Below are 12,206 nucleotides of genomic sequence, written 5' to 3' on the forward strand. Positions count from 1 at the left end.
TGTAATCGCATAAATTGATCCAAATCATTATGGAGTTTGACTACATTATATCTAAACAAAATAATAATTTAAAATGATTGTTATTTGCCTATAATTTGTCCTTCTGTAAATCTTAAATTAGAAATTATCGTCTCTTTCTTTTACTTTCAAAGTAAAATATATCCCGCAATAAATATGACAACAAATATATCTATTATCTTGTTCTTCTTGACTTTCTCACTTTTCATCCATTCTCAAATGAGCCATATAATGAATGGCCAAATATGACAAGATGATATACTAAATCCAAACTCAAAAAAGGGTATAATTTTTAGTTTTTCTCCATATTTTGTTTTTCAGACTAGACAATTTTAAAGGTTGCAAACTTCTATCAATCACTGTGGGTATGTAGAAAACTACTTGTGTGTGCAAACACACATTCACATACATCAAATACTATAGCTTGTTTTGTTCTTGATATTAAATTAGCCAAAATAAGGGGTAGCCCTTAGGAACAAAACAATGGCACACCCTATTAACAACAAATAATCAATTACAGTTACATTGTAATCAGCACAATCACAACGCCAAAAATTAATATAAAAAACTCATTCCCATAGAACCTACTAACTAGCTACAACACTTATCTAGCTTAACAATAAAAGAGTCCATAATAGTATTAAACATAAAATTAAATCTAATACTATTGTCAAAGTTACTAAACATAAACTTAAACCTAATACTACTATCAAAGTTTTTAAAATCACATAGGTCACCTGTAATTTTCATAGTTGGATCATTCTAGCAGCTCCACGACCAAATAAACAAAATATAATTTAAGAAAAGTCTAAACTTAAACCTTGTCCATCCTCACTCTAGATAGGAGAATTTTGGTCCAATCATCAACTAAGAATTCATACAGCTCCCTTCAGTCTCATCCTCCAAGCTTCACATCCTCCTCCTACTGGAGCAATTGTAGCATGGTAACCACTTTGTGAATCACTTTCACCACAAACTTTGTGAGGGTGTTGAAGCTCTTGCTTGAAGACTTGCAACAAACTAGGGTTAGACAAAATATTTTCTACTTGCACTATCTGGAGAAGTAGCAGTCATGGAAGAGGTGTCATTAATGGAAGGAGCAACCGAGAGGGTTAGGTAAGGTGAAGTCCACCATATTGATGGTAAAACTGGCCAAAACATGGGTAGAGTCTAGACTATAGCTTGTTTTGTTAGCATCAATTAATACATTCCTCAGGGACATGTACCCGACCAAAATACCCTAGTTTCCAAGAGAGGGACGTCCCAAGGACAGGTGGACAAGTAAGGGACATCTCCAGTCGTCCCCAAAAAATGCAATTTACCAAGGAACGTCTCCGAAACTCGGGGATGCTTGGGGAAAAAAAGGGGGAGGACTTGTCATCCTCGGTATGGAAAGGGAACACCTAGATGTCCCCTGGTTGTACTGAGTATGGTTGATCATCTCCCTTTGTTTGTATGCAAAAACATAAAAAAGTGAAGATCAAAAAATATTTTTAAGGCTCTCAACTAGGTCGCCCAAGTGGGCCCCACCCCTCCAAATGCCCTAAAAGGTTTAAAGACACCACATTTTAGTTGTTTTTTCATTTGTTTGGTTTTCATTTTGTGTTGCAGCTGATTAGAGTTTTCATTTTGCAAGAAGAGGAGGTGATATTTTTGCTTCCAAGAGCTTGACCAAGGGTTTGATCTTCCATTTTGTGCACCAAGTATGGAACTCTTTATGCTTCTATCTATAGATTTGTAGTTTGCAAAGTCTGATTTTTTAAATTTATTTTTCATTGTTTCAGCTCATATATCTATTGCATATTTAAACCTCAAAACAAAGCACAATGAACAACATTGGGAGTACTAGTAGTAGTAGTCATGAGGAAGAAAATGTGGTTGGGGTTAATGTTGCTAGTAGTGGACTAGGAAAAGATCTGATCCTAAATATGATTTGTTTAAATGCCCTTCCACCATTATGAAGAATTTTGCGAAAGGTCATTTTGATAGGAAAAAACCTCTTCTACAATATGTCACACCTAGGGCAAAAGATAAAAAGAATGTAAGAGGGACTAAGGTGTGGGATTGTCATATTTCTCTTGATGATTTTAGGGGCGCCTATACAAGAGTGAAGGCATACTTTTTAGGTCTTTCATGCTAATGAGTCAAGCTTGTCCTAACTTGACTGATGAACAAAAATTAGAATGCCAAAGATTGCACTTAGAGGTTTAAATGGAGGGGCACAATTTGACAGTGACATCACCATCTATTCCCTCACAATCATCTAGGCACATGTCATCCGTCATTGGTACTAGTGGCAACCCTACTAAGTCTAGAGTGAAGAGAAAGATGAGTAGTGGTGAGAAGGGCTCGGTGGAAAGTATGTTTAATGCATAGGCAAAAGAAAAGTGTGAGGCGTCCATTGGTAGAGTCTTTGTTGCAAATGGTAACCCATATTATGCAGCCCGTTCCACTTATTACAAACAAATGGTGAAAGATATATTGAGCACAAATTTCTCATTTGTACCCCCTGGTGAGCTAAGATACGAACCACCATCCTAAAGGAAGAGTACTCAAAGGTTGTTTTGTTATTTGAGGATATGAAATGCACTTGAGTTAGGACGAGCTGCTCTATTGTGATGGATGGATGAACCAATGTTAGACATCAACCACCCATCAATATCATTGACACATCCCCTGATGGCTCTTATTTTTTGAAAGTCATAGATTGCTTAAGAAAGAAGAAGGATGCAGAATTCTAGTTCACCATTTTGAGAGATGTTGTAGAGGAGAATGGATCATCTAGTGCTATACATGTTATCATAGATTTTGCACCTGTGTGCAAATCAGTTGGTATGATAATAGAGGGTGCTTATAGGCACATCTTTTGGATCCTTTGTTGTGTTCATTCGTTGAATAATGCATTGAAGGACATAGGGAAGATTGAATGGATGAAACATGCAGTGCTAGAAGCTAGAGAAGTGTAAATGTTTATTTGCAACCACCACACTTCACTTGCTCTATTCAGGTCTTTCTCTAAGAAGGGGTTCCTTAAACCAGTCGAAACAAGGTATGCCAATTTTAATTATAATTTTCTTTTAATTTGTTTTAACTTTAAGTTATTTTAGAAAATTATTTATAAATCTTCCAAACTTACATGTGATGCTTTTAATCATTAATGTTTACTTTAACTTTATTAATATTTTAATTTATAATTGTTGTTATAGGTATTGCACATATTGGAGAAGATGATTGAAGTATATGAGACCCTTCAATTGATGGTGGTGAATCCACAGTGGGGACGATGGTCTAATTTTAAGTCGAGTGAAGCAAATGATCCTTGATGAGAGTTGGTGGTCCACAATGAAAAAAGTTACTAATTTTTAAATTTAATGTTAGTCTTTTGCTTGCTAATTTTCCTACTAACAATCTTAAAATTCTAATTTTGATTTTAATTTTTGTTTGCATCTTGCAGATATATTTGCTCTATCATAGCCCCCATTGTAGATGTCATTATATATGTTGATCTTAACGCTCCTAGTTTGGGAGAGATCTATAAGACTATTGACCACAGGTTGGAGAAGATGAAAAAAATTGTTGCAACCAAAGATCCTACATTGGGGTTTTAAGAGCATATTAGACCTATTGTGACGTGGAGGTGGAACATGATGAATACCCCACTTCATATGCAACCTTTGCTCTAAATCCCAAATGGTATGCACAGTTGGGTGAAAGGGGCCTCCCATGTGATGACCCTGAGGTATTGGATGGCTTCACTAGAGTAATTGATAAAATGTATTCAACTCAAGATGCCTCTACTCTTTGTGCACAATTCCTTGACTTCACCAACCTTCATGACCCAAACTTGGGTAAGCCACAAGCAAAGATGGATAGAGTTGTTTTGGCACACAGAGATCTTATTGGATGGTGGACCTAGCATGAGAGAGATACACTTGAGTTTAAAATACTTGCCACTCGCCTCCTTGCACAGGTTGCTAGTTCCTCAACTGTAGAGAGGAATTGGTCCACATATTCATATATCCAATATATCAAGAGGAATAGACCTACCTCTAAAAGAGCAGAGAAGCTAGTAACAGTGCATCGTGCTAGTGACAGTGCATCGTGCTCTTCAACTTGTGGATCGTTAAGCTCCAAAGTATAAGCAGACACCAACTTTGAGTTGGAATGTTGAGCTTGAGGATGTGGCCCAGATAGATAATGATGGCAGAACACCAGAATTGGTTGGAGTTCCATTAGATGAGACTATACTTCCTATGGAGAATGATAGTGAAGAAGACTTTGATTTTGATCCATGGCAGTAAAGGTCGAATGGGTGCAATAGTCTACTTCATAATTCTATTTTGAATGTGAACATGATTATGATACATTGATACTTATTACTTTATGGCAACCCTCAAGCTTTTGGGCCTATAGCATTGGGCATATTTAAATTTAGATTTTCAAATTTATCATGTTTCAGTTTATCATTATGACATTATGATATTGTTAAATATTCATTTAATATTGATATGCATTTTGACAATTAAGTATTGAAATCAGATATTATTTCTTAAATGACATTCAAATGTTGTATGTTATGGTTCTATAATGTTTAAATAACATGCTTTGTGCTTAGCTTCATATGAATGACATGTATATTTGCAAATTGTAATGTATATTTTTAAATTTTCCTATATATAGCCATCCCTAATCGCCAAAAACATTTGCCATCCCATAAAACCTGTCCCACCATCGCCCACCATCCCGGCAAACTCGGGGTAACATACTATATAACATACCATATAAGGAAGATTGTCACTTATGAGTAGCTGTCGATCTAATACCTGGCAAATGTTGTCAAAAATCGATTGACAAATACAGAGCCAGTCAATCTATGAGATCCATGAAGTAAAACTGCACGAGGCAGAAAACCGCACCCCCACAATTCTTTCTTGCCAAGAGATTCTCAACCTGACCAAGAACCGCAGTCGAGTCTTATGCATATAGACCATTTTTTTACCCTTTATATCGACTAGTCTACCAATGTGGTAAATTCACTAAAACGTTGAACATACGTTCATGAACGCAGTTGTTTTCAGCAACGCAAAAAATCTTAGTTCCTGTATAAGCCTCACCATGGAGTTCAATGTTGGGCTCTTATATGCTAGTGCACCACATTCATCTTTAAATTAGGTCCTTAATATTTTAATCTTACGGAGGCAACCATTGCTTATGGTTACACTATAATTATTTTTTAGTTGCTTGTTTAAAAGAATAAACACGGATGAATTCAACAGAAGAAATGGCCTTCGGAACACAAGGATATTAGATTCCTGTGCTGTTTCTTCCGTGAGTTTTATTTTTCAACATTTCAAATCAACTTCATGACCCATCACCCATCATCTGAGATTTTTACATTCCTCTTTTTATATATTTTCCTAAAACACGTAAGGGTTTAACAAGCATGATATGGAACATGCCTGAACTGCTACTATTCCATGGAAACCACATTTTAAGTGCACTCTTCATTCGGAGACCATGTATCCTGCTTCAATGATTTATGCCTTATTCATTTATAAATCAATAAACCCTTTAAAATGGCCTTTATATATGTGCTTCATTAGAGTGGCAATAAATTTGCAAACATTTGAATCAATAACGTAGTAGGAAACAAGATCAGAAAGAGATACGCTAAAAATGTAAGGAGAGAATAAGGTAGTTTCTTGGCATAAATCTTTTCATAACCTCTAGCACAGATAATGCTAACAGAGGAAAAAAATTGGACTTTCTCAGAATTCTTAAATAGCATTATATTTCAAATATATGGTTCCATTCTTCAAACTGACAATTTTTTTAGAACATGTTAAGCTCTTTGCCTCTATGTGAATATAATGCGTTAGGACTAGAAGTGATTCAAAGACATCTTCCATCTCAAAACATTTTTGGAACCATATGGCAAGTGCTTAGACAAATAGGAACTGTTAGCTTTCCATTAAAAACTTCATATGACGGAGGAAAGGTACACTGTATACCCTATAGTGAGCCTAAAGTACAATCAAAAAATCAGAACAGGAAAAGGCACTTCTAGTCCCCCCAAACCTGGCAGGTATAGCCGGGTAATTTGCTCTCTCACACCATAACTACCCAAGGGATACAGTGACAAAGAAATCTGAGCATATTATGTGAAAAAATTGTTAAGGGTATTAAGAAAGTCAGACCAGACCATTCTGTTCAATTGCAAAATGCAGAGTTGAGGGCACTACTTGATGTTGTCAAAAAAAAGTCAGATTTTACAGGACCGGACTAGATCAACCAATTCCTCCTTGCCGCTGGGGTGAACCGATGGGGGTATTCTGATTTGAGGCGCGGGCTTCCTGAAGGAAAGGATGCTGTGGAGAAAGCATCATGACAGAAGGCAACACACCTCTCATCCCATACCTTACACCGGATAGATTAGCATAATTAAATAGGTTAGAATTAGGTATAACATTAGCCCTGTTTGCCAGAAGCTCCTTAGATTCAACTGTATCCCTGCTTGTCATAAACTCCCTAGCTTCAAGTGTATCAGCACTAAAATAAGCAGTAGTAATATCCTCTTTCATCAGAGACAAATCACTTTTTCTTCCACTCATTGGCAGATAACCCCTAGCTTCAAGCGTATCGGCACTAAAATAAGCAGTAGTAACATCATCTTTGATTAAAGACAAATCTCTTTCTCTTCCACCCATGGGAAGATAACCACATGGCATTCCAGGAATGAAATTTGTAGCCAACTGACCTTGCCCTCCTTCACTGGAGGCAGGAGAAGCAAAAGGTGAGGACAGAGCTGAGCTTGGCAGGAGAGAAAGAGATGAATTGTTTGAAAGCTGTTGTATTCCCATATGGCGAGGAGAAGCCGTAGTTGAACAATCCCCACCTCTCACATCAATATTATCTGTAATCATTCCAGGAAGTGAGCAATTGAACCCTCCCATGCTACCAGCTCCAAAGCTGCTTGAGGGAGTCAATGAAGCTTTCACGACTGCACTCTGCCGCATTGGAGAAATGCTGTGATTACCTGAAGCCTGGGGCATTCCCTGAATTATAAATGTGAGTCCAAATTAGTGTCATATATACTCAATGCAATAGAAAAACTGTTAGCTCGCATCTAAAAACAGAAAAAATCCAACTATAACAAAGCAGTACTCATCCTGCCTTGAACACAACTCAGAACCTTGTAATATACTTCCTATGTCTCCATTTAGGAGCAAATCAGTATTTCATTCATCTCCTAAGCATGAAAATAGAACCCATCATTCAAGGATGGAGTTATAAATGTCAACACCATTCCAAGATTCCAACTATAGATCTAATTATACATCCCCAAGACAAATTGAAGAATTGCCCCAATCTAGGGCTCAAATAAGAGGCAAATCTCTAGATTGATTGGTTCAATAACAAATAAAAATGCAAACCCTTTTTGTGCCCCATTCAAAACAGGTGTTAAATTTGCCAACAAGACAACCATGTAATACCAAAACTCTTCTGGAGAAGCGTATATCCCACAATTTGTTCACAAAACTGAGAAAATTCCCAAATATAATGTGAATCAAAATAGCACTCATCCTGGCTTGCACACAACTCAGAAACCTTGCAAGATACTTCCTATGTATCTATTTAGAAGCAAATCAATAATTCATTCATTTACTGTGTGAAATATAGAACAAATCAGTCAAGGATGGAGTTAAAAATGTCAAAACCATTCTAAGATACCAACTATGGATCCAATTATATGTCCCCAAGACAAATTCAAGAATCGTCACATTTTAGGGCTCAAATAAGAGGCAAATCTCTAGATCTGCCGCTTCAATAACAAATAAAAATGCAAACCCATTTTGTGCCCCCTTCAAAACAAGTGTTAAAACTTACCAACAAGACAACCATGTAATACCAAATTCTTGTGGAGAAGCACGGGATTCCATATTTTGTCGAAGAGTAAAGTTAAACCACAAAACTGATCATAAGTTTTTCAAGCTCCAACATTTCTTCTTGGAGCACATTGTACCCAAAAATATTTAGCAATTTCTTCCCAAACTGAAGCAACCAAAACACTGTGCTTCTGACTACAAACCAAACAAAAATGTTTCTCTTTCACTCTAAAAACAATTAGTTCACACCTCATGCCATAAATTAAAACCGAATAATGTATCAGACAAAGAGGAACGATAAGTCTCCACAGAAAAGTGAAAACCATGCATTCATTTCTCCATAAATAATGTACACTAACGCCTTTAGAATTTGAGTATAAACAATAAACCTCCTCAACTGTAAACAATAGTCGAGCACTCAAATATAAAAGCACGTCTCACATTGATTTGTAACAACATCAAAAGACCATAAAACCTTTTGGCTATTCATTGAATACATGAATCAACATCATTAGTGGGTAAATCATACTAAAAGAATCAAAATCTTTTCACAAAACTGATTTAAACTTCATTATGTTGATTGTCGATCATAAAATGCAGTCAGAATCATTCATACATCTAATATTCAGATATACACAAGAAATGAAGTTTCTTCGGTAGTTCAGAACTATACCACTGACAAAAAGATAGTCATGGATCGTGTAAACCAAGGCCCACCTTTTCTGTTTGTTTGAAAGATTTAAAAAGTATTCATATATCTATTGTGTACACATGACGACCAGAACATCCAGTTATTCAATCTGTGACAGTACGCCAAGAAAGCTTACTGTCTGCAGACTTACATGATCATAGTAAAATCAATCTAGTGACTGACTCTATGATCCTACCCCAATGAATCTCTAACCCTAAAATCATAGGGTTTCTAAAACGAGTTTACCACAGTCAATACTTCTACTTAACCTATGATAGCAAACCCAACAACTGATAACTTCCACTTACTCCTGATTCAGAATCATCTATTAATATAGTCCAATCAGAATGCTTTATGGCATCAATCAACGCAGGAACATCTAATAAGACATCCTGCCACTACTAAATACAAACCAAATTAAGCCAAAGCATTTGTTCATCAATGCTATAACCATGACCCTACAACATTTATGTAAAAAAGCGCTTTACATTCATCCCTGAACTATAAGTCTATTAATTTACAAAACATAAATCAATGGAAAAACATCACTAATCATGTACCCAAACTGGGACCTTAAACCTGAATCAAGCCAAATCATACGTTCATCCATTGCAGAACCATATGCTCAAAACCCAACTGATACAAATAACAGCCAGAAAAATATGTCCTGGCTTATCTTCATTTTTATATAACCGATAACTTGGAACCCAGGTTAACCAAATCGTTCCATGATATGTACATCCATCTCTAAGAAAATGCATTTCATACCCAACAACGAACTCGCACATCTGCTAAAATCACACTTGAGGCCACTCCGTAATATTATTCAAGAGGGGAACTGCATTCCAGCCCCATCAAATCACAGTCAAAGTCATTTACTCACGTACACAAAAACACATTTTCTCAACCTACAGCCATGAAAGCACGGGCTATATTATATAAATCTAAAGTCAAGTGCAATATCAATCTTGTATCAGATGAAACATAAGGCCCACATCACATAAACAGTGTAAAGTCCATAATATTCATTCATCACGCAACCATAAACCTGCAACCCACATTACACAGAACATGCTGAAAAGTTTTAAGCCTGCATTACCCATTAGTTAAAAACTCTCGTTACCCATCACTCGAAACTCTCATTACCCATTAGTCAAAGCTCTCATTAATCATTTAGGCCACAAATACCTATCATACGCACACCAAGTCTGAGCCAAAACTACTCATCCTACAAAAAATAGAGCCCCGGGCAACATTTCTATACAATGTAATGTGACAGTCCAAAATTATTGACTCGAATCATTCAGAGTTCAAACAGCACATTCAGACTTTCGGTTACAAATTACAATCAAGACTATGCATTCAATATCCTGCAACAATGAAACACAAAAAAACATTACTACAAACCAAATTCAAACTTTTCATGTCAAGCCACAAATCCTGCGACCTATTTCATTCATCATAGTAAGCCACAAATCCTGCAACATATTTCATTCATCATAGTTCATTCATCATAGTAAGCCGCAAATCCTGGAAACTATTTCATTCATCATATTAAGCCACAAATCCTGCAACTTATTTCACACGAATCATACCATACAATAAAAAAGTTATACCCATATCACAATAAAGCATTATTTTCTACTACAAACCTGTAACCCATATTACTCACAACATACTATCCACTGTAAATCAACTCTGAGCCAAAAACATTCAATCTACAACAATGAACCCATATATAACATTTGAATAAGATCGCACTAAACATCATTACGTTATAGTATCCAGGCTATGAACTGTATGCAATCTTCCATAAATCAAAATCTAAGCCATTCATTCATGTACCATAAAAAGGGAAAAACCAAATCCATGGATCTCTTACCTGTGCCCTATAAGTTGTGCCATCAGGCTCAACAATCCACCCTGCTTCACCTGCCAGAGCTCTCAGTACATCATTGATATCAGCCCTAGGAGGAAGATTATAGCCCCCATACTTTCTCAAACCATTGAAAATCTTGGTAGTAATGGATCTCCTGTGCCTCTCTCTCAACTTGGTCTTCTCTTTCTCAATTGCGCTTGACCTCGGCTTCAACTGATGATTTTGCCCCGCTAACTGGGACTGAGCTTCCTGCGAGCTGGATTCTTTCATTTGGCTTCCCTCCCCTGAGTCCCCTCCAACTAAACTAAGTTGTCTTGCTCATTCTTAGGCCTCAATGCGACTTCACCATAACAGCAAAACCACTAGGCCTCAAAAAATTACCCCCACTAGGCCTTATAAATAAATCTACCATCGATAGATCATGAAAAAATAACTAGCACCATTGAACCCCCAAACACTGCAACCATCAAGCCTTACAAATCTACCACCATTGGGATTTAGAAAATCTGGGTCGCGCTGAACTTATACACATCAAGTCTGCTGTGATCCTGTGTTGGGTCAAAGTTCTGTATATACCACCACCCAATGACATATATACATAATGGGAATATACTAGTGCATTTCACCTGGTTGTTGCTTGGTGGGTGGTTTCGTTCGTAGTGTACTGCAGGAAATCTCTACAAAATCAACGTGAGTGGGGATATATGAACAGGGGAGGAAAAGAGTCGGTTGGATTGTACAATTTTGTGGACATACCAACAAAAAAATAGTCCAGATAAGCAAAATAAAACATCTTGTGGAATCCCGAGGTATGAGTGCCACGTTGTAAGCAGCTGAAAAGGACAAACCATAGGAGTGGCTTCTGATCATGCATCAAACGCCTTACTCTTGGTCTTCTTTTTATATATTTTTATTATTTGACAGATTCATGTGTTGTCGAATGAAATATATCCACTTTAGATAGAATACACTGATTTAGCCTCTTGCCAGTCCATTTTAAATGTTTATAGTGGGTAGCAGAATTGGCTTTGAATTGACCTCGACTTAAATCATTCACAATCAGAATTTTCCTTAATAGCAACTATTATTGTATTTTCCTGTATACAAAGCTAACATGTCTGCGTTTTAGTTTGCTGTTTAGACGTTTTCCTTGTTTATTTATTATTATAATTACGCAGAATAATCACACAAGTTTTTATTATTCATAATGGAAAAACAAATAATATCATTTGACAAAACGGTTGAGAAATCTCTATGTACATCGAAACTAATCATCTAAGGTAAGTATTGTTTCATTAGGCAACACTACAAAATATATTTGTATCAATGTCAAACATTTTTAAAAGTAAATTTAAAATGAGACTTGTCTTTATGAAATGGTCATGTGAAAGAAAACGGATAGTGTCAAGGGTGTACAAGCATAGGATAAGTCTCAAGAGTGGCTTTTTAAAATGTATTACTTCTTATATAGGTGAAAACAATCTTTTCAGTGGCAATACTAACTTTGTAGACTCTATTATTTACAACCCTCCTTCTACTCCTCTTATTTGATGTCCCGATCTATATCTCCAAGAACTACTCATGGTCAAGGAGACACTTTAACATCTAGAGGGTAGAATGCAAGAGAAAGACCTGAAAATGTATGTTTTGATTGCAGCACATAAGTCTCTGGGAAACAATAACATTGCACTAAAAGAGTCAATCTTACTACTGCAAGAAACACTCTTGACCA

The 12,206-nt window shown here is 36.4% G+C and overlaps 1 protein-coding gene across 1 annotated transcript; it reads right to left on the reverse strand.

The window, feature by feature from the left end:
• Positions 1-5,960: 5,960 nt before the first annotated feature.
• Positions 5,961-11,153, reverse strand: LOC149528868 (uncharacterized). The gene is made up of 2 exons (XM_089810185.1): positions 10,478-11,153; positions 5,961-7,073 (listed from the first exon to the last, which is right to left on the reverse strand). Exons 1-2 carry the CDS (start codon positions 10,742-10,744, stop codon positions 6,306-6,308), a joined length of 1,035 nt encoding a protein of 344 aa, XP_089666311.1. The 5' UTR covers positions 10,745-11,153; the 3' UTR covers positions 5,961-6,305.
• Between the last annotated feature and the right edge of the window lie 1,053 nt (positions 11,154-12,206).

This window comes from Cupressus sempervirens, chromosome 11, assembly GCF_028749045.1.
Source record: "Cupressus sempervirens isolate cs-2001-9-10 chromosome 11, ASM2874904v1, whole genome shotgun sequence".
Lineage (NCBI taxonomy): Eukaryota > Viridiplantae > Streptophyta > Pinopsida > Cupressales > Cupressaceae > Cupressus > Cupressus sempervirens.

What these genes read in the sequence shown, in the direction of transcription:
- LOC149528868 (XM_089810185.1), bottom strand. Translation starts at nt 10,744, where the DNA reads ATGAAAGAATCCAGCTCGCAGGAAGCTCAGTCCCAGTTAGCGGGGCAA. An exon ending in GCACAACTTATAGGGCACAG is followed by an intron (nt 7,074 to 10,477) that starts GTAAGAGATCCA and finishes TTTATAATTCAG; the next exon opens with GGAATGCCCCAGGCTTCAGG.